The 23,723-nt window shown below is 33.9% G+C and overlaps 2 protein-coding genes across 3 annotated transcripts; both read right to left on the minus strand.

Annotated features, from left to right (window-relative positions):
* Positions 1–686: 686 nt before the first annotated feature.
* On the minus strand, positions 687–7,926 carry LOC143561240 (long chain acyl-CoA synthetase 1-like). Its single transcript, XM_077049371.1, has 18 exons — positions 7,647–7,926; positions 7,297–7,386; positions 6,603–6,659; positions 6,096–6,144; positions 5,935–6,011; positions 5,800–5,839; positions 5,457–5,551; positions 4,905–5,072; positions 4,721–4,831; positions 4,539–4,626; positions 3,917–3,983; positions 3,757–3,832; positions 3,557–3,674; positions 2,674–2,919; positions 2,434–2,573; positions 1,339–1,521; positions 1,134–1,253; positions 687–907 (listed from the first exon to the last, which is right to left on the minus strand). The coding sequence occupies exons 1-18, from the start codon at positions 7,851–7,853 to the stop codon at positions 860–862; spliced, it is 1,980 nt and encodes a 659-aa protein (XP_076905486.1). The 5' UTR covers positions 7,854–7,926; the 3' UTR covers positions 687–859.
* Positions 7,927–13,405: 5,479 nt separating this feature from the next.
* LOC143561241 (uncharacterized) lies at positions 13,406–21,880 on the minus strand. 2 transcript variants are annotated; one of them, XM_077049373.1, is made up of 9 exons: positions 21,358–21,880; positions 17,650–18,060; positions 17,115–17,387; positions 16,930–16,966; positions 16,727–16,842; positions 15,749–16,106; positions 15,414–15,634; positions 15,188–15,311; positions 13,406–14,687 (listed from the first exon to the last, which is right to left on the minus strand). In XM_077049373.1, the coding sequence occupies exons 1-9, from the start codon at positions 21,808–21,810 to the stop codon at positions 13,714–13,716; spliced, it is 2,967 nt and encodes a 988-aa protein (XP_076905488.1). In that variant the 5' UTR covers positions 21,811–21,880; the 3' UTR covers positions 13,406–13,713. The 2 variants fall into 2 exon arrangements, with proteins under 2 accessions (XP_076905488.1, XP_076905487.1); XM_077049372.1 differs by having other exon boundaries at positions 16,727–16,966.
* Between the last annotated feature and the right edge of the window lie 1,843 nt (positions 21,881–23,723).

A 23,723-nucleotide genomic window follows, 5' to 3' on the forward strand; every position in this document is an offset into this window, starting at 1 on the left:
GAGTTAAGTGTCATTTTAGTACTTGTGGTTTGGCCAGTTACGTAACTTTAGTACATATTCTTTATTTTGTGTAAATGGCTACCTGAGTTTCAAAAAACTTGCATTTTCAGTATTTTTTTTCTAACCTCGTCTATTTTTTCCGTTAAGTCAGGGTTAATTTGGTAACTTTGTTATTTTCTTTGTTTTTTTTTTCTTTTATTTTAAACGCTTATATCTTATAAACCATAAATCCCGAAATCATAACATCAAAATCCAAATCATAAATCCCCAAATGTCGTAAAAATTCAAACCCTATGATAATATGGAGAAAGGGTTTGGGGATTTAGGATTTGGATTTTGATGTTATGATTTGCGGATATAGGGTTTACAAGACATAAGTGTATATAAGAAAAGAAAAAAACAAAGAAAATAATAAAGTTATCAAATTATCCCTGACTTAACGGAAAAAATAAACGAGGGTTAGAAAAAATGTACTAAAAATGCAAGTTTTTTGAAACTGAGGTAGCCATTTGCATAAAATAAAAAATAGGTACTAAAGTTGCGTAGTTGGCCAAATCACAGGTACTAAAATGACACTTAACTCTTGTTTTAAACATATATACTATACCGGTTCTCAATTTAATCCATTTTATTTTGTATTTAGTAAATACTAAAGTGCCACATTTTAACATATTTATAGTATACTAGATTATCATCTCTGTATTGAAACGTGTTCAACGTAGTATCTGTTCTTATAAGTTTTAACCACAACGTAGTATCATATAACATAGCACTAGTTTTTAACATTTATAAAATACCTTACATATAAATTATAATTGCTACAAAATAAATATTATAAGACAACGCTGGACATAATAGTTTAGGATTTGTTTCCGCCTAAATTTCTGTAAAGTTCTTCAATTTGAACCTGCAAAATTAAGCCATACAAAATTAATTTTATACTGGTTAATACATAATTAAATTTATGCAGAAAACTATGATAATGCACTTGAACTTAATTTTTGAATGTGATATACAAGACAGTATGTAATTACTTTCTCTTTCTCACTATGCGCCTATGCGGTTCTTACAATTCTTTATTTAAAATTGGTTATTGAACGTGTCAAACTAATATGTATAAGTTTTTATTTTACCTTGTAATAGTTGAACAATCTCTCTCTTTTCTTCTTCATTGTTGGTGTCAAAAAACCCTTATCCCCTTCAAATGTTTCAGCTTCAGTGATCACACCCTTGATTGTTTCAAAACCTCTCAACTAGTTTCACAAACAACCAAAACGGCACCGTTTAAACACACAAATCTTTATAAAAAAAAGTTAAAAACTGTACACAGAGCAGTACCTTGTTTCTTTCTGCAGTAGATTTGAGTTCAGAGATTACATAATCCTGCAGCTGAGGCGACTTACAAAGCTTAGAGACGGTGGTTTTATGCCCGTTTTGATGTGCCCATTTTTCTGCATGGTCATGGTTCACTACCACCACCGCCACCAGTGATTTCTTGAAACTATCTCCATATACCCAAATCTAACCACATAATATATAATCATCAGTAACGCAAAGAAGATAATCGTGCTTGACAAACTAACTAATTATATAAATATGTTTCAGGTCAGTTAGACTTTTATGAAAAAACCAATTTGACCAGAACCCGTTTTGACCGAGACTCAGTGGCGTAGTTCTTTGGGGACCCGGGGTGGCCCCGACCACAGTCGTTTTCTCCATTAGTAGGTTAGATTTCGCGATTTTTCCGAAAATTTTTATAGGTCGCGGTCACCCCGATGTATTTTTCCAAAATGCTACCGCTCACCACTGATTATTTTTTTAAAAATATAATACCCCATCGTTTGTTTTTTTTATAAAATCTCGCAGTATTTATAAACAAAAGTTACAAAATAGTAGTCGAATAGTAAAAGATTTGTTTTTATAATTTTTTATAAATATTTCGGTACCGGTACCAAAATCCTGATCCCGAAAATCACAAATTTTTGGTATCGGTATCAATACCAATATATTCAGTTCGGTACCGGTATTGAAAGTAAAATTTGGGAAATACCGGTACCGAAACTCAAAACTTTGGTACGTATTTGGTACCGGCGGTACCAAATCGGTACCGGTACCGATACAAATACCGAATTTGCTTATCCCTGCTCACTTTTCTCTCGCATTATAATGAATATTTTAGGTATTTGTTGGTTAATAAGTTATTTTGTTTTTTTATTTTAATAACAATCGTTTGAATAAATGAAGAAAAATCAAATATATATATATGTCATATTGTTTGATCCGACCCGACCCGAATCACCAACATGAACCGAATCGTTGACCCGAAAATTTTTGAGTCCATGACTTCGGTCACCCCGTGACTAAGCACAAGCTTCGCCACTGGACTGAGTGGCGTGTGACAGCTATCGATTAGTATAAGATAGTGGTAATTACATCTTCAACAATAGGAGTGATAAGATAAAGTTTCTCCAAATGCTCAAGTGCAACATATTCTCCTTGTGACAGTTTTATAAGATGTTTCTTCCTGTCAATTATTTTCAATGTTCCATTTGGTAACATCTCTCCAATGTCACCTGATTATTCATATTATAAACATATTAAATATTTATATTCAATATGTCAACACAAGCAACAAATATTTAAACCAACTAGATTTAAAAAAAAAACTTTAACCTGTATGAAACCACCCATCTGTCATCACCTCATTGGTCAACTCTGGATTCTTGTAGTATCCTGCAAAAGGAGCTTTTCCCTTAACACATATTTCGCCACGTGGCGGATCTGCCAACGGGTCATAACCCATGTCGGGAACTTCCTCTAGACGTAGCTCAGTGTATACAAAGGGCGAACCGACGGTCCCAACCATGCTCATTTGGTCCGGAAATGCAACCGTCGCTAAACCACAAGTTTCCGTCAGCCCTGTTTATAAGTAATGGGTCAAAACTGTAACACAACCCAAATCAAGGGACTAATCTTTAAAAAATGATAAGTTAGGGGCTAATTGTAAATAAATTCATTCGACCCGGTTTATACGCAACACACCCAAATCGACCCATTAGTAAGTAAATGTGTCGAAATTGTCACCTCTGGTATCAGTGGCGAAGCTTGGACATACACGTCGAGGGGGGCGGACTCAGTATGTATAAAAAAATTCATAAACTAGAGGGAGGCGGGCCCAAAATTTTGGTCGGAAACGGCTAAATTCACATCATGTGTAAAAATTTTCGGCCGAAAAGGGATAAATTTACACTACCGAGCATAAAAACGGAGGGGCTGGGCTCAAAATTTCGGTCGGAAATGGGTAAATTTACACTGTGTAAAAATTTTGTCCGAAAAAGGATGAATTTACCCTACCGAACGAAAAAGGAGGGGGGCGGGCTCAAAATTTCGGTCGGAAACGAGTAAATTTACACTATGTATAAAAATTTTTGACCGAAAAATAGTAAATTTAAACCACTGAACGAAGAAACGGAGGGGGCCGGGACCACCCTGGCCCCAACTAAGCTACGCCACTGTCTGGTATTATGTATAGATTATAACATGAAGATGCAATTACCATAGCCTTGTAATACAAAAGCGCAGGACGTAACCCTCAAGAACTCTTCCACCTCAGGGCTTAATGGAGCTCCTCCAGACACTATAAGCCGAAGCCGACCACCCAATTTGTTCTTAATCTACACAAGCAAAACTTTCCATGTAATCTTAATATTTTAAATTTAATGTGACATACATGGAATATAATGTCTGTACAGAAACCTTGTTGAAAGCCAGCATATCCGCAAATGGTGACGCGTTTTTCTGCTTATAACCAGCTTGTAACCATCTAAGTTTGCTGCATAAATTTGCATCATAAAAGACATTAAATCCACAAGAAATAAAAAAGAATGATTAATATGTAAGGGAAATGATTAATTACTAGTTGTATAGAATGTCAAATATTTTCCTTCTCCTCGGATTAAGCTCTTCGAGTCCTTTCAGCACGCCTGTAAAACCAAAGAATCATCAAGAAAACTGTAAAAAAATATTGACTGATTACTAGGGGTGTGCAAGAAACCGAGAAAACCAATCCGGAACCGAAAAAACATAACCGACGATTTGGTTTTACATTTTTGTAAAAACCGAACTAACGGTTCGGTTTTGGCTTTGAATATAATAAAATCCGAAAAAACCGAACCGAAATCCTAAAATTTTTGTTTTTTTTATATTTTATATTAAGTAATTTATAAGAATTTAATAAACATGTAACTCAAATATTTTTGGTAAAATGTTTAATTAGATTATTTTACAATTAACAAAACTATTTATAACTAAATTATTATTTTTCGAAAACTTTATTTTGACCTAAAGTTTTCAAGATCAAATGACAAAAACCGAATAAACCGAAACCGAAAAACCGAAACCGAACGGTTTCAAATACTCCAAAAACCGAAGTTTTGGTTTTTCGGTTCGGTTTTAACCAAATACTGCACCGAACCTAACCAAACACACCCCTACTGATTACATAGGACACCTAAATGAATATTCCAAGTTCCTGAGACCTTCATAAATTCGTTCTAAAACGCGAGGCACTCCGGCTAAAAAGGTTGGTTTTAGCTCCATTATATCATCTCTTATAGCATTTATATCCTTCAAAATGTAACAACCAATAGTTAACAACTTAACCTATAAAAGGCTTTAATATAAATATATACATAATGTTGTATGAAGATGTGAATGTTACCCCGTGGAAGAAACCGACAGAAGCGCCTTTGCGAAAATAGTATTCTTCGATTATACGATCGAGGATGTGGGCGAGAGGCAGGAAGGATAAGTAAACATCATTCTCGGTCATCTATGATTATACATATCATCGGTTAGTTGGTTCCGGAGTCAATAAAAGTCAAAGAAGAAGGTTTAGTAGGTACCTTGTCTTCAAACTGTTCCATGAAAAGATCAACCCCATTTATATTTGTTGTAGCATTTTCATGAGTCAAGATAACACCTTTTGGATCTCCGTTGGTGCCACTCGTGTACATAATCGTACATGTGTCGGACGGTTCGGGTGTCTGCAACTCTGATGGGTTCTTGCTTCCCTGCTCAACATTCATGCAGTTAATATTTTAGCATAATGGTGGTTCATAAGCACAATATTATTTACTATCCAGTAAATAGGGAAGATCACAGTATTAGTTATTAATATTAATATATTCCTAGGGGAAAGTTAACGTGGTACAAATTAAATTAACATGCTAACTGTGAGAATCACGTAGTGTAATTATATATTCAGCAATGTAATTATAGTGTAGTGTAATTACAGCATAGTGTAATTACACTACGATACAATTATACAATTACACTATTTGGTTCTCACAGTTAGCAGTTTAATTTAATTTGTACGTTAACTTTCCCCTATATTCCTAACACTAATTTGTACATTTAGTCAAATAATATGTAAAGACTGAAAATGAAGGTTAAACCATATCAAGGAAGTCATTCCATGAGAATGATTTTACTCCGATGGCATCCGCCATTTCCCTTTCCTTGTCCTCCATTGAAGTGAAACAAACAATCACTACAATCAGAATAAAAAAAAAGATTTATTGGATGTTATATTTTAATACAATCACAAGCAGGACATACGCATAGGGCGTCCTTGTTACATGTATTTATCGTCAAGAGCCCACGTAACTCTACTCGAATGCAATTACGTTGCTGTTGAGTACACATCACACATGTCACGTTCTGATTACTTCTTACACTTTTTAAGATTTTGACTATTTTTTTAATAAGTAGGCTGCAAATTATAGTAAGTTTTCTCACCCTTTAGCCGTCTGGTATATGTACAATCTGGATCCAGTAGCTGTAAAGACAACTCAAAAATTAGTTACTGGTATAAAATGAATAAGAAGTTAGTTAATGTCACTAGCTAATTTGTTGGGAATATTAAACTCTCACTTGTTTAACTTTTTTATCTTGGACAAAAACAATATCAACTTCAGCATGCTCCAAGATAAAATTTACAGCACCTGCCCCTGTTTAATTAAAAAGAAACAAGGTTAATCTACAATAGGTTACTCTTAAAAAAATTTAAAAAATAAAAATAAAAAATGATGTACCTAAGGTGTCATATAGGGGTACACAAATGAGGCTCTGGGCATTGCAAGCCTACATCACAAAATATAATATTAAGATGTGATGACAGTGTAAACAATAGGAGATTAACTTTTAGTTGCATCATATTTTTTATAAATTTATATTTTTCTATACTATAAAACCGATAATTTTGTTAATTTAAACTTAAGTTTAGTATTACTATATGTTAAAAAAGCGACGTATGAATTTATGTGTCTAAATTAGTTAAAACAATGATTTTAACCAACTATAACAATGTGTCTAACCTATAAGAGTGTGTACAAGTTATCAAAATCTGACACATGAACGAACTGTATGAATATAATGATGTATTCAAACCATTATAAGAGTGCATCTAAAATCCATTTATAATTTAACAGATGTCACTCTTTAATATGATGACTCAAATGTAAATCTCACTTATTCATTACATGTTTGTATCGTATAAATGTATAAACTATATGATATAATTTATGTAGATGAAAACTTACCTCCATTGCTACAATCCACTGAGGGCAATTTGATCCATAAATTCCAACTTTACATCCCTATCACATGTACATAAAACATTTATATTTTGGTGATGCATATATGGAATGGGGTGTGATAACTTTCATGTGTAATAAATAAATAGTTATGATATGTGACATTTTTTCCAAGATAATTTCTACAATTAATTATGAGTGGTACAAGTTGTGATTAGGACAACCAATTTTCTTAATTAAAAAAAATAATCAAACTATCCCTCATGAGTCATGGACCACCTTCTATAGGCCTCCATGGCACCCGCGTCATCGCCATCAACAATCACACATGCCCTAGCCACTGACTACATTCTCCACCACGAGCCCCTTGCACCGAGATTGAAGCAGCAAGGGGGTTTTAGGATTAAAGGCGGGTGCTACAAGGGTCATTTAGGGTCCATTTTCACATGGGAGGTGAGGACGGAACAGAAGAAGGTCAAGAGGGTCCATTGACTTTATGTCACAAAATTTTGTCCATAAACTTTTAGTTTTATTTAAAATAGATATGAGACTATAACCTTCCGACTAAAAAAGTTCTGGTTTCGCCACCAAAGGAAGTGACAGGAGAAGGGTGGCCAGAGACGAAGGGATTTACCAGAAACGACGCTGACACTTACACCCAGTATATATACATGTCACATGAAGCTATATGCTTACGTACAGGTTGGAGCCCAGAAGCTCTAATGGCATATGCAACATGCAAAACCTCCTCATATATAGCCTTGTATGTCTTCCAAACGTATGGGCCCCACTGAAAGACAAAAAACAAAATAAACATAAAACAATACACCTTCAATAAAACAAACATCAAAGCGGTGAATAATATTTTTGTGCATAGATCAATAACTTAAAAAAACATCTACAATGAAAAGAATAATAATTATAATAAAACGTTAATAAATATCATAATATTTAATAACAAACAAACTTAAAGATAAATGATAAATTAAAAAACAGTAACTATAACAGATAATAAACTCGGCTAACAGAGGAATAATAAGAAATCCGTACCTTGCCATCTACGAGCTCACGCCATCCAAGCATCCTATTGTTAGGATACTTTTGAACAGAAGAGCTAAAGACATCCCATGTAGTCTTGAAATGAGAATCAATAGGTGGGAAAGAATGTTCCGAAAGAAGATTCCGGTAAACTGGACCGACAGAGGGGTCACCTTTTCTTCCATTGTCCGCCTTCACAGAAAACTGAAGCTTATCCATGGTTTCTGCTTTGGTCACTACAAGTTGGACCCCTATTATCTTGTGGTGTTTTGAAAGCAAGCAAGGTGATGGATGGTTGTATATATATCTTAGAATTGATTTTCACTTATGAGTATGACCATGTCAATAAATGAGGCAAGTAGATATTAAATGTGATAATTCAGTAGTAGTTTCAAGTTTTTGAAGATCCAAATGCCACAATAAATTCCTTATGATATTTTTTTTCTTCTTTTTTGTAAATTCATGCTTGGTATACTAACTACTTTCTTTTGAAGTGTTACATAATTTCCAATTGAATTTGTCAAATTAGTAATATTCATTGGTTGCACTAATTAATACTGTATGTTGTGGACTAAATTAAAGGACATGTCATGTAGTCACGTAGATAGTAAGATTTAACAAACTGATCATCATTTAACTATTACGTTGTGATTTAACTATCTTTAAATAAAAAAAGAAATATATGTGTGTGTGTGTGTTTGTATGTGATTGGTGGAGAGAAGTGGACCTCACCCACCCTAAGTGAGAGAGGACGTTAAGGGGTTGGCATCTAAAGATGACGGCGGTGTTGTGTTTTGGCAATTGAAATTTCGTTAAAGAGGAGGTGGTAGAGTTGCCGGTCGCGCCACCCCACAATCGTCTTCTCTCTCTTTTTTTTCACTTGCACCCTTTCAACTTGTTGTATTAATAAATAATAATATTACCTCCTTTTTATAATAAAATAAAAAAGAAGACATTTCATTTGATATTTTCATGGATATGTAATAATAGAAAATTTAGGGAGTAAATCTAGCACACCCCTGTACATTTCTTTTCACACTAAAGGAACAATAATAATAAGTTAATAACTCTTTGCTAATGAGGTAAGTTTATCAAACATTTCATGTATTTACTCTCATTAAACAATAAGCCTTTGATTGGCCCCATACCCAACTACACTCCACCGATTGAATATTATCTTTTTATGTAACAAATTTTTTTTATTAAATTTTTTTTCAACTTTTGACAATGAAATTTTATTAAAAGTCAGGGGCGGTAAGGTGGTTTGGACGTAGAATAAAAGGTTAGGGGCTCAATTTCCGTAGAGTTTGATATTTATTTAGTCGTTAAAAAATTTATTAAAACAATAATTAGGTGTAAATATTTTTGTTTTAATAAGTTAGACCAAGAATAATATTGTTACCAAGGGATTTTAAATTCTCTAAACCAAAACTAGTCTGTTAAACAGAAACCGAACTAAATTAGGCCATACGAAAAATTTAGGTTGATTTGATTTGGATTTATTGGGACCTTAAATAAAAATTTAAAAGATGTTAAAGAAATGAAAAACAAAAAAAAAGAAAAATATAAATATAAATATTAATTCCGTAGATTTTCATTTATTTTCTCTTCATCTCGTAAGAAATGTATTAATTAATATAAAACAATTAAAAGTATAAAATTTTCACTATTTATTTTTCTTATGGGTTATATAGATAATGAAGTGTCTTTTTAAATGTGGTGTAGTAGTAGGAAGTCTGAGTTCTTTAATAAAGACTCATGTTCGATCATTACAGACAGCACTTTAACGAGGATATGGGTGATTCAATGAAGGAAGAACGGGATCTTTGTGATCTTCGGTTCACTCCTGAGGGTGTCTGGGTTTTACCACCAGTGGTCCTTAGGACGGGTGGATTTTCCCCGAAACTGGAGATAATATGGAGACGTTTAAGGGCTCTGTACAACTAGGTTGGGTCTGTTAGGGTTAGTCTTTTGTCATTGAGTTACCCCATATAGGGTACCTAAACAATTCTTTGATTGTTGGCCGGTAAAAAATATTCTAAATAATGAAGTATTCTGAAGTGTCGGCAAAGTATATGAAAAGGGCTTAAAGCTACATTTGGTAATTTTTTCTCTAAATGTACGGAGGACTAAATTCACACATTGAAAACAATTACATATTTGATTTCTCATTTATTATAGTTTCAATCAAATTTTAACTTAAATAGTTTTATATACTTTATTTATAAAAAAAATCATACATAAAGTTAAGATTTCTATAATATTGTAGTTGTGTTATATCTGTTTAAAAAATCCAACGTGTTACGTGGTATGTTACGATATTGATTATAACGTGTGTCAGAAAAGGTTTGTCACAATGTTGATTATAACGATGAGTCTAACCATATACATAACGGTGTGTCTAACTTGTAGAATGGCACACCTAAGCCTTTTTAGTTGATTTTTTTAGTAAGTTTTGTTAGCATATATTCAAACCTCCCTAATTAATCCTTATATCTTGATTTCCAACTTTAGAATCAGAATAAAACAAAAGAACAAGGTCTACATTGTGCAAGTCTTAAAAGCATCCATAGATAATATAACATTTCGAGTTATCTTGCTCAATTGCAAAATCACAACACACATAACATAATAAAGGGTAATAGGCAAGTTTGACCCAATTTTTTAAAAAATAGACATGTCTAATTTAGCATATATCTTTTTAATCATTGATTTTTTGATCAATAAACAAGTGACACGTCAGTGAAGCCGGCTAAGCTTAGCCGCCACTTTATGGACACAGAATTTTGTGAAAAGTAAACGGGACCCATCTTTAGCCAATAAAAATTCAACACGTGTCAAAGGAGGCTAAACTGCTTTACTCGTGACGATATATTACAGTACTAAAATCTTGAAACCAATACTGCTATACTTCCATTAACCGCATATTAACTCTAACGAGTAACAATTATTGTTCTATAAACAATGGAATGCAAACATAATCGACTTCCCAAACTGCAGGAAAGAACTCTTTCTTTTCAAAACTAGCGGAAGGTATTCAACAAGGGGATCAACATACCAATTCCCACCACTATAAACGACGACGTTAACAAACATATTTTTTGAAAAATGAGGAAAAACAAGATCTCGTATGATAAGAAAGTAAAAAACTTTTATAGGGTGAAGATGGTTTTATAAGATGGAGTGAAGATAGTTGTATAGTTTTATAAGAATGGTTGGTGAAAAATTAAATTTGGGTAGATAAATTTATTTAATTATGATGGCTAAAGCATGCCGGCTAAGAGAAAAAAATTGGCGGCTAAGAGAACAAAAATATATAAACCGGCTAAATATTTAATTGTAGGTAAAAGTATTTAATTTTGAGAGCTAAATTTACACTGGCTAAGAAGACAACTAAGAGATAAAAAGATAGAAGCCGGCTAAGTATTCAATAGGGTTAGTAAGATTGGTAAATATTTTAAATTTTGGTGGCTAAAATTAGACGGCTAAAAGAAAAAAAGAAGATAGTTAAATGAAGTTTTAGCCTACAAGCCGAGTTGGAGGCGGCTAAGAAGGAATATATGGAGCCGGTTAAGTGAATAGACACATATCCCGAAGCCGGCTAAGAGTCAAGGATGCCGGCTAAATAACCATAGATGTAAGCTAAGTTTAGCCGCCTTTGGCACATTTTGAATTTTTATTGACTAAAGTTGGATCATGTTTACTTTTCACAAAAATCTGTGTCCATAAAGTGACGGCTTCGCTGACGTGCCACTTGTTTATTAGTCAAAAACTCAATGATTTGAAATACGTAGGCTAACTTAGACATGTCTATTTTGAAAAAAATTAGGTCAAACTTATCTATTTTGGTAATTAGTCCCATAATAAATAATAATCATGTTATTTTTCATTAGTGATTGAAGAAGCCTTAATCTAGTTTTATGAAATAAGATTGATAAAGACGGTTAATGGAAAGTAAACAACGATCTTGTGTGATAAATGTATAGAGTATTGTCTTGTCAGTGAGAATTTGACACGGTTATTCAAGGTTTGATGGACATGAAAGAAGAGAAACATGCAGTATATTATCGACAAATTAGAGAACAAATGTCTGGTTTAGAGGAAGACAAAATATTGTGTTGCCTACTTATTTGAAAACATTATAAACTCTTCTGCACAATGGTGTCTAACTATGTCCGGCAATGACACCTTGTGATACGAGCCTGTCCTTTTAGTTGAGACTAATTTGTAGGAAGTAGAATAGTGGGTCAGTTATTTTAATAACGGTACAAAATAAGTATTAATAGTTTCACTTTTCCTTGTAATGAATGTCAGTCAATGTTATTATTATAAAATTAGGGTTTCTTAACCTTGTATTTGGAGAATTGTCATCTCAAATTGGCTAATCGGAGACCAAGCCTATCTCGAATTTGGCTAGTTATGTTAGTTTTAGTAATTTAGATTTTCGGTTTCTATCATAGGTTCCATTGCCGGGAAACCGAATGATGCCTACAACCCGGAATCTAGCATATCAATTAGCAACCATTGCAAAATAGTTAGAAGCCAACCTAATGATGCCTACAACCCGGAATCTAGCAGATCAATTAGCAACCATTGCAAAACAATTAGAAGCCATTCTAGCATCTTTGAGGGATGATGTTGAAGAAATCAAAGTCCAAATGATCGGAGATGCTGTAACAGTGAAGAATCAGGCCGTGACTTGAAAAACGCGGTGGCGGAGGAACCGCATAATTCCGAGCATGATCCTCTTCATGTTCATGTACCACCGCTAGATTTGATCAATGAAGACACCCTTGATGACAACCCTAGTGATGGCGAAGATCAGTCAAAACATGTTTTGGATGTTCAATTGAAGATCACAGATCAGTCTCGGTATGTATTGGGTAGTCATTTGAAGATTGACAATGGTGTTCAATTGCAGATTGGAGAGGGTGCTAAATTGCAGGTTGGAGAGGGTACCCAGAATCCCATACAAATCCAGGCCTACTTAAAGCAAAGTAGATTGACTTTTGCTGTTACAGATCCAGGTTACGTCAACCCCAGAAAACTCTCCTGCCTATTATTAAAGATGGGGAAAGTGATCTTCAGTTCAAGACAATCAAGGGTTGCAGGAACACCCTCAATCCACAATAGAATGGCTTATTGCTTGGCGCTACAATTCCCTTCTTTCCGGCTTGAGGACAAGTCGATTTTCCAGGCCGGTAGTATTGATACGAACCTGTCCTTTTAGTTGAGGCTAATTTGTAGGAAGTAGAATAGTGGGTCAGTTATTTTAGTAACTATAGAAAATAAGTATTAATAGTTTCACTTTTCCTTGTAATGAATGTCAATGTTATTATTATAAAATTAGGGTTTCTAAACCTTGTATTTGGAGAATTGCCATCTCGAATTGGCTAATCGGAGATCAAGCCTATCTCGAATTTAGCTAGTTATGTTAGTTTTAGTAATTTAGATTTTCGGTTTCTATCACCTTGTGTCTAACCCTTTACAACGATGTGTTAGCCTTGTGTCCTCGTTGCCATATTTTTATGTTGGTGTGTTAGCCTCGTGTCCTCGTTGCCATATTTTTATGTTTTTCATCGAAGCATTTACTCTTCTATAGGACACCTGTTATACCCTTGTGCGTGCGTGCGCACGCGTTAACCTTACATTTGTTTTGAGTAACACAGACACAAACATCTATATTTGGTCCAACACCCCAACTCATGCAACTTGTCTAGTCCATTCCCAGTAAATGACATGTCATTGGTAACACAACCTGTGTAAAACATATATTCATTACATATACATGTATGTTTCAGTGCAGACAGAACCCATGTTTCTAGTCCATCCCATGTATGTAACTCATGACATTATCCGTTTTCAACCAATTACAACCGTGTTTAAAACACCTAAAACTTGCATAATCAAATAAAACTTGGTCCAAATCAACTTCAAGTTAACTCCTTTGGCAATGAGGTTCATCAATCAGCCAATTGTATGCGGTTAAATATATATATATGCATGGCTTTACAACTCACATTCACATGAAAACATCAGCAACAAAAAAACTACCCAAAGCCACTGATCATATGTTGTTTTACACATATGGGGCTTTTGTCAAGTTATCAAACTCGGCATCGATTTCCTTAATTACTTGTTTGATTCCCTCCATCGCACCAAGTTCCGAAATTATTTTTTCCTTTTTAACCAAAGCACTTGTCTTTAATTCCTCTGATTCTTTAATTTGTCTATTCATTTCTTCAATCTCCGCCTCGATTATCTTATCTTGTATCTTACGCTCTTCCAGTTCCTCAGCGATCCCTTTTGACTGTTCAACCAATTTCTCGTGTTTGTCCTTTATTGAAAGGAATGAGGTTAACCGTTGTCTTAGCACCTCGACAGCAAACCCGTTGTCTTCAAGTTCTACTAGCGTTTCCAAACAGTCCTCGATTACACTTCTTGGATCATCAATTTTCAGGCTGCAAGCCTGGTCAACTGTGGTTGCAAAGTTAACCATGGCGGCAATGGCTAAGCCTTCTCGAGCGCCCTCTTTAACTCCGTTCAATAAAGGACGGAAATGTGGTTTCTGTGGAAGCTTTCGGAAGGCTTCCATTGATTCCAGTGTTTTCCAAAGAGCCATGCTTCTGATAAATGGCAAGTTTCCTAAATCCAATGGTCCTACACTTGCCCTTGATGTTGAATCCTCCACGGTTCCCTCTACAGATGGATTCAATTGTTGATTAGAAATCGTTACTGGAGAATGATTTCCTTCACACAGCCTTAAAATCGATTGATCAACAGGAACAGGCACGGTGTCTAGGGATTTCCCAACAGAAGCTTCTGGATTTGCTGTTGAATCCTTCTCCAAGCTCACATCTGGTTTTTCTTTAGATGCATGTTGATTAGAAATCGTTACTGGAGAATGATTTCCTTCACACCGTTTTAAAATCGGTTTATCAACAGGCATGGTGTCCAGGGATTTCCCAACAGAAGCTTCTGGATTTGTTGTTGAATCCTTCTCCAAGCTCCCATCTGCTTTTTCTTTAGACGCATCTTTGGAAACTACAGAAACTGTTGAAACCAAATCAACACATTTGAATTACTCAAGAGTCCGCTCATATAAAATAAAAATACCATTATTTAAAAAACATACATAAATGTTTAGTGGGACTAGGGGTATAAACAAGCCAAACTGCTCATAAGCTACTAAACAAGCATGTTATTTACATAACTTTTATTTAGCATTAATACAAAAATTAACTAAATATATGATATGGTGCATATATATTTTTTTAACTATTAAGTATATATAAAAATAATAATTAAAAAGGTAAATAAATTAATAAACTAGCCGGGATGGAGCTTGAAAAACTACTCACAAACCAAGCTAGATTTTTAGAAATAAAACTCGAACGAGCCGAGCTAGAACTTATGCAAGTTCAGGCTTGACTCGTTTACACCCCTAAATGAGACAAACAAGCTGAGCCTGAGTCAGTGGATCATGACTGCATAATTATTATGTAATGTGATCCACCAAATTACCAAAACATATCAGGAAGCTACTAGTGTACCTTGAGATGGAGATTCAGTATTTATATCACTGATTGCCCGTCGCTTTACTCGTTTTCCTTTCCTTGAGTTCTTTTTTGTTTTCCTTTTAAGAGCAACAGATGCAGCATCCCCTTCACTTCCCTCCTAATAAAAACATAAAATATATTCCAACCATCCAATACGATTTTTAAATGCAGGTAACAACAATTAGTGTTTTCTTGCTAATTATTATAATAACTTTCTCACCTGATCAACCACTGTTAATGGTGCCAATGGACTGTCTGGTTGATTCGTGTCAGTTTCAGCGACATTTGAAGTTTTTTCACCAAGCGGCTTCTGAACCATCTTCCCTTCTGATACTGTCATCGCGTTACACTGCAAATCCAAGATAAGAGGGAGATTTTTGGTAGCATCTTTTTTTGCAACAAGTTCTTGGGTTCTTGTTCTGAACAAGTCGACTTCTGATCCTGCAAAGTGCTTTCACCTTGAGTGCTTAAAATAAAAACCCATATATGTGTATAAAAGTTTTTAAATAACAAATTTAAAAATATACAGAAAACTAGGGTTCGATTTAATCACACCCTTTGTCGAAGCTTGCAAGCTTTTAAGCTCTTTGCTTAATCCCCCTTTTTTTGTTTTAGAAACTTTTGTTGAAGCTTTCATTTCAGTATTTCTTTCTCTTTTCTCTTGGTCAGTCATTTCACTCACTTCAGAGTCAAGGTTCTCAGATTGACCATCAGAAGGTTGTTTCTTTTTTGTACTTGAATCACCATTACCAATTTTATCACTTGGTGAGGTCTCACCATTGTTATCAACATTTTTTTGTGCTTTTCCTTCCACTATTGATGTTGCAACAGGAGACTGTTTACCGATGGTAGGTGTTGTCTGCTCAATCAGATTATCTATCAAAGAATCAGTTGTCCCCACAGCCATGTCACCCTTCACAGAATTAATATTCGTATGATTATTATAAAACAGTGTGCAAAAGAAAAATTAAAACTTGAGACGCCACAAAGCAGATCTAAGTTCAATGCATAAGCATACACACACGCGCGCGCGTACAGAAGGGTTCTACGCAGAAGACAGCTTTTCTGCAAATATAGAACGAACAAAATAGAACATTCATTTTTCAATTTTAGAAAACGTTATATTACAATGAAAAAAACGTTATATTACAAGGAAATAGTTAAAATGCAATATTTACTCATTTCTTTTAACATTCTAGATATTAAATACATAAACAAAATCCATTTATTTATAGAACCTACACGTGTGTAGCTAATGCTTGAATGTGAGAGAAAATACGCGCAAACAAATTAATTTAAGGGTTTTTATATGGATATAAACATAGACATTCGTATGTAACAAGTAAAAGTTTTTATAAAAATATGAACCATTACTAGAAAAAGTAAACAACTTAGGTTTGTTCTTTATGATCTCGCAATAATATGGTCTTCTGTAATGAACCTCTCCCTGTGTGTGTGTGTGTATGAGAAGTCAATTCCCCGCCTTGAACACTGAATGAAGGGATAAACAAAACAAATCAATATTTAACTCACCGCTTTCTTTTCATGAGAAAGATTCTCAGTTTTACTAGAGGCTTGGTCAGTCATTCCATTCACTTCGGAGTCAAAGCCTTCAGATTGACCAACAGATGGGGGCATCTTTTTTTTATCTGAATCAACATTCATAATTTCATCGTTTGGTGTGGTCTTATGTTTCTTCAATATTATTGTTGGATTCAAAGGCTGTGGCTGTTTACCTATCAAGGAATGAGTTGTCCTCACAGCCGTGCCACCCTTCACACAATTAATATTCACATGATTAAAACAAATCAGTTTGTATAATATATACAAAAATGAGAAGTCAACCCCCCCCCCTCTCCTCTCAAACAGTAAGCGAAGGGATAAACAAAACCAAATATTGCTTATTTGATATTCAACTCACCACTTTCTTTCCATTAGTAAGATCCTCAGTTTTACTAGAGTCTTGGTCAGTTGTTCCACTCACTGCAGAGTCAACACCTTTAGATTGACCATTAGATTGATGTTTCTTTTTTTTACTGGAGTCAACCTTCATTACGTCGCCACTTGGTGAGGCCTTATCGTTGCTACCAAGATCTTGTCTTTTTCTCTTCATTACTGATGTTGGCGACTCTTTACCGGTGACAGGGGTTGCCTGCTCAATCTCAGTATTCGTTGTCCTCAAAGCCGTATCATCCTTCAAAGAATTAAAACTCACAACACTATAACAATATATCGCACAAAGCGAAAACTAAAACTATAGAACCCACGAAGAAGATCCAAGTTCAATGCATAGTAATTAGTTTTCATACAATCCTAAAGCCACTCAGTCTTATCTTGCCTAGGTTCTATAAAAAAACTGAGCAAGACACCTAATTGGTAATGCCAACTTATTTGTTTGAAACGTTTAGCTTAGGCAACCAAATAAAGCACCCATAACTAATTTATAATATGAATACCTGAGAAGTGTTGAACCATTTCCCCCCTTTCCACTCCATATGTGGCCTAACTTTTGAGTAAATAAATTCTTGTGTGCTTTTTGTATGTTTAAAAAACACATTATACCTATTATCAGGAAGTACTTTGGTAATTACTCCACACCACCACCCAAAATCATAATAAACATCAACCTTTACCGACACACCAAAATTCTTATCCTTTAGATAAGGTGGCGAGGGTCGTATATGATGGTAATCTACTGTAGTGTGAATAATTGCCTCGTTACCAGTTCTTGGCTGATACTCAACTAGAAAAGCAGAGTTGCCTGAGTTTTTTAGAACAGTTGCAGGAAACCAAACATCCCGCAGACCTTCTTTCTCAAAAGACACCTCTACTTTCTTTCCCACAGTAAACATCCATCCCGCCGTTTCCTTCTAATAATAAAATATAAAAAAATCAGAAGCATTAAAGCAACCATTACCATCATTATATAAACAACAAATATACCTCTTAAGTTACAAAACTATTATACCAAGATCAAAATGAAAGCAAGTAAAAAATCCGTAAACGAACCGAACCAATCGAACAAGGTCTTGTTCATTTCGTTACTAAGCTTTTATCGGGCAAGCGAACAGTTCACGAATACCTAACTGAACGAAATTTCTTGTCCGTGTTCGTTCATTAAGGAAATGAACTTGTTCGTGAACGGTTCATGAGCACAAACTAAGACAAACAATGTTCTATTGATTTGGCTAACCGAGAATAGTCAGTGTCAACAGTTCGCTCGGACTACCAAATTTGTGTTGGTGCTTTCCCTAACATTCATACTCATATGCTAATTCTACATGCAAACTAATCACATAATACTCAGTTTTGCTTAAATTTATATTAAAGATTAGAAAAGTCATTTAAAAATATAAAAAACCTCTAACAAACAAATATAAACAAACAAACATAAACGGACACATTATCAAACATTCACAAACACAGCCTCTATTTGTGTCCGTTCATTTAGTCAATCGAAAGAAATTCCTTGATCATGTCCGTTCAATTTAAAACGAACGAATAGTTCACAAACAGTTCGCCGAACATTCAATTCATTTCCAGCCATGCATACACATAAACTGATAAAATAGGACAAATTATCAACCAACCATAGTTATTAAATGCGATAGGCGCAATTAAGGCGAGCAGGCCTTCCTCGGGCGCTAGGCGCAAAAAAAGCGTGGGCCTGGGAGAAAAAAAAGCGCGGGCCTGGGAGAAAAAAAAGCGCACTTGAATAAAAAAATTCACAAACAAAATTTGTAATGGCAAACAACACTTTATTCAAATACCAAGCATAATATTCAACCATATTTTCTAAAATCATATGAAAATCTAAAATAACCAAATTGTTCATACTCAAAAGCAAAAAAAATATCATAAATCAATAAATATAAAAACGATTGTACTGTTCGCCAGTTAAAAAAACAAAAATCAAAACATTAACACAGTGGACTAAATTAACAAAACAGAATATTACTAGCCTGATAATCGAAAACAAAAATTAATATATATATATATATATATATATATATATATAGGGGAGGGTTATTTTGAGAACCATGGTGAGTTTTAAGAACTTTAAGAACTCAATTTTGAACCACACATTTAACTAAATGATATGAAATATGTGGCTGAGATTAAATTTAATTAAAAAATGAAGCAAGAGAGAGAATAAGTATTTTTTTATAATTACACATGTTTAAACGTTAGTTACACGTGTGTAAAAAGTCGATTCGGTGTGTAAAAAAATAACGTAATTTTTTGTACATCACTTACACTTACGTATTACACATGTGTAAAAAAATTCGAAAAAAAAAATTGTTACGTTGAGTTCTTTCGAGTTCTTAAAACTCAAAGTGGTTCTCAAAAAGAAATCAATCATATATATATATATATATATATATATTGCTAACCTATTTTCTTCTGGTAAGCTCTGTAATTCTTGCTATGTGATAAGAATAACCAAAATGCCGTTCATAAGAGATTAAGAGTTAATTATGTTAATACCATGAATTTTATGTAAGTTTTACAAGGAATTAATCAAATAAAATCAGAGTAAATAAAAAAAAATCAAAAAAGATACACTTACCGAATTTTCTCCAATAATTTCAACTTAAGTCAACAAAGTCGCTATAACTGCGCCTCGCCCTAAAATATCGCCTAGGCGCCTGGGCGATGTGTTTTTAATAACTATGCAACCAACTCGAAACCAATTGAAACAATTAGTCCTATAACTTACTGTACAGTGATGAAACCAAACAATCCCCAAAACACACATGATTTTAAACAATAACTCAATAAGCCAATAACATTGCAGTCTATTAATATAACAACAAACTCAATAAGCCAATAACACAGCCTCTATTTGTGTCCGTTCATTTAGTCAATCGAAAGAAACTCCTTGTTCATGTCCGTTCAATTTAAAACAAACGAATAGTTCACAAACAGTTCGCCGAATGTTCAATTCATTTCCAGCCATACATACACATAAACTGATAAAAATAGGACAAATTATCAAGCAACTCGAAACCGATTGAAACAATTAGCCCTAAAACTTACTGTATAGTGAAGAAATCAAACAATCCCCAAAACAGATATGATTAATATAACAACAAACTCAATAAGCCAATAACACAGCCTCTATCTGTCTCCGTTCATTTAGTCAATCGAAAGAAATCCCTTGTTCATGTCCGTTCAATTTAAAACAAACGAACAATTCACAAACAGTTTGCACTTTGCCGAGCGTTCGATTCATTTCCAGCTACACATACACATAAACTGATAAAATAGTGCGGAAACTTTCAAAACTCCGACAAGGCACTAACAACAGCATAAATTATCAAGCAACTCGATGTCACAACTAGCCCTAATACTTATACTGTATAGTGAAGACATCAAACAATCCCCAAAACACATATGAATTTAAACAATAACTCAATAAGTCAATAACAAACCCTAGCACTGCAGTCTATTAATATAACAACAAACTCAATAAGCCAATAACACAGCCTCTATCTGTGTCTGTTTGCCGAACGTTCGATTCATTTCCAGCCACACATACACATAAACTGATAAAATAGTGCGGGAACTTTCAAAACTCCGACAAGGCACTAAAAACAGCATAAATTATCAAGCAACTCGATACGAATTGTCACAATTAGCCCTAATACTTATACTGTATAGTGAAGACATCAAACAATCCCCAAAACACATATGATTTTAAACAATAACTCAATTAGTCAATAACAAACCCTAGCATTGCAGTCTATTAATATAACAACAAACACAATAAGCCAATAACACAGCCTCTATTTGTGTCCGTTCATTTAGTCAATCGAAAGGAATTCCTTGTTCATAGCTGTTCAATTTAAAACAAAAACAATTCACAAAAGTTCACCGAACGCTCGATTCATTTCCAGCCACACATACACATAAACTGATAAAATAGTGCGGGAAGCCGGGAACTTTCAAAACTCCAACAAGACACTAACAACAGCATATAATATCAAGCAACTCGATACGGATTGTCACAATTAGCCTAATACTTATACTGTATAGTGAAGAAATCAAACAATCCCCAAAACATATATAATTTTAAACAATAACTCAATTAATCAATAACAAATCCTATCATTACTATTACTAATTACTAACTATTAATATAATAAGTTAGTAACAACTACCTGCTTGTTCCGCTCGATCCACCTCCCACCGATCCACTCCTTATGCATCCGTAACTCCTCACACCGAAACCGAACCTCAACGATCGGGTTCTCGAACGCAACAACGTAATTCTCATGATCAACAACACTAGTAACAACACCAGTCCACCATCCGTCTCTATAAAACGCGTCCACGTGATCATTAACCTGAAACCTGACCGGACCGGCGTGGTGAACCGGTGCCGGTCTGACGTAAGCAACGTTAGCATACTCACGCATCCTGTTGTTCGAACCGTCTTCAGATAGGAGGTTGTGGTACTCGACGTAGACTAGGGAGTTGCCGGTGGCGTGAGTGGACGGCGGTGGGTGGATTACGGTGGCGGTGTACCAGGCGCCGTCGTTGGAGTTGGATATGTGTGAGCTGACTTCGACTTGTGAGCCTTTGGTTAGGAAGGATGTGGAGGTGATGGCCATGGTGATGGTGAATTGGTGATTGTTACAAACCCTAGGTTAGTGATTTACTGGTTTATATTTGTGTTGAAGCTGATGGCCATGGTATCATACTATCATTTTATTATAACCATATTACCATATTTTATCTATCATAATGGTAAGTTCACTATATTATTAAAACAGAAGATATTCACTGCTTCGGTACTTCACTAAAGTAATTTCCTATCTTACATCATTCACATCCAATCCTCCATGTTATATGACTGAATTTTTTTATAATATAAAGAGTGATTATCGTGTTGTAAGTGATTGAGATAGAAATATAGTAATTCTTTTGTTTATTTGAAAGATTAAATTCCTATAATTTTTTAATATATTTTGAAAGTGATTAATAGTGAAGGAAAGAGAAATTGTAATAATAAATGTATAAAAAATTATTATTTAATTAAAAAAAGAGAGAAAATGTAGTGATTTTTAATATATTTTTAAATTTGAAGATAAAGAATTAAATGTAAATACTCTTATGAAATAGTTTTATGAATGTTATTTTTTAAAGTTAAGTGAATATAAATGTTAGTTTTTTTAAAACTTTAAATGTTGACCAGGATTAAGCATGTTACTTTTTAACTTTTACGTGACTTTTTCTTTTTTTAAATGAAATTTAGTAGTTCATGAAAACTTTAAAGTTGTGTTACCAAGTAGAGTGAAAGAAAATGTTTTCATTTTGCTTTCTATTATTCACTTTTCCTTTTGAATTCTTTCATTTAAATTCTTTCCTTTTTTTATTCTAAATTACTTTTTATTTATCTTATATTTTCACTCGTTTTTTTCTTTACTTTTTCTTTAATGAAACTTTGAAACACATTTTTGTTGTTTTCTTTCTTTAATAAAACTCCAGAACATAATAATTTCTTTTCATCCCTTCATTTCCTTTCATTTCTCTTGTTACATGAAACTCGGAAACATAGAATCATATAATGAGACAATTCAAAATTTTGGTTTTTATTTGGGTGATTTGTTTTATAATTTTAAAAGAAATAACTTCTTTTTTTCATTCTCTTTGTCATATGTTTTCTTGATACTTGACTTTCCACCATACTAACATGTCACATTGTCGTCTCCAGAGTTTCTTTACTTTGGTTAGCAGCCTCTATATCTTGATTTTGTGGATCATCATCGATGCGAGATTCACAAGTTTGAACATTTATGCTTTGTTCTTGAGTTAATTTAAGGGTGAAAAAGAAATGAAATATAAGGAAATAAAAAATGATATTGTGTTTTCATAGTTTTTTAAGAAAAATAAAATAAATTAGTGAAAATTGTGTTCATAAAGTTTCATTGAATGAAAGAAAAAGAAGGCCCTGGAAGAGAATTAAAGACGAAGTTGAAAGAAAATGTTTTTTTTTTTCTAACTTTGGAAAGAAACGAGAAGAAAAGAAAGGAAAGATAAAATAAAAAAGAATTGAATACAAAAAAGTTTCTCTTTTTTTTTCCCACATTAAGTGAACTCAAGAATAGAGCGTTAATGTGAGAACATGGTTTTTAACTATGTTTTAGACTAATGTAACATACTAACATATGTACATCAGTAAATATGCATTACTTTTAGTTGTCCAAATTATTAGTTAACTAGTACTTTGACCCTATCGCCGTGGGGGGGGGGGGGGGGGGCGAAACTATAACCAAAGAAACATACGACGCCCAAAGGTTACCACCAAATCGGTCATTGATTAACATTAAGGAAGTTTCAAATCGAAGTAATCACGGTGAGGAATTGCAAGTTTAAATATAAATAAATAAGAGCTATGTTTGGCTTTAGACATGAAAGTTGGTACCTTTTCTAACAAAAAAACCAAATGTATTGACAATTTGGTTGTCTTCCTTAAATTTAAAATATATATTTTGATCATACAAAGTTGAGCACTCAACTATAA

Source organism: Bidens hawaiensis, unplaced genomic scaffold (assembly GCF_021521415.1).
Source record: "Bidens hawaiensis isolate Kalapana, Puna unplaced genomic scaffold, B.hawaiensis_p1.1 tig00020643_1, whole genome shotgun sequence".
Taxonomy (NCBI): domain Eukaryota; kingdom Viridiplantae; phylum Streptophyta; class Magnoliopsida; order Asterales; family Asteraceae; genus Bidens; species Bidens hawaiensis.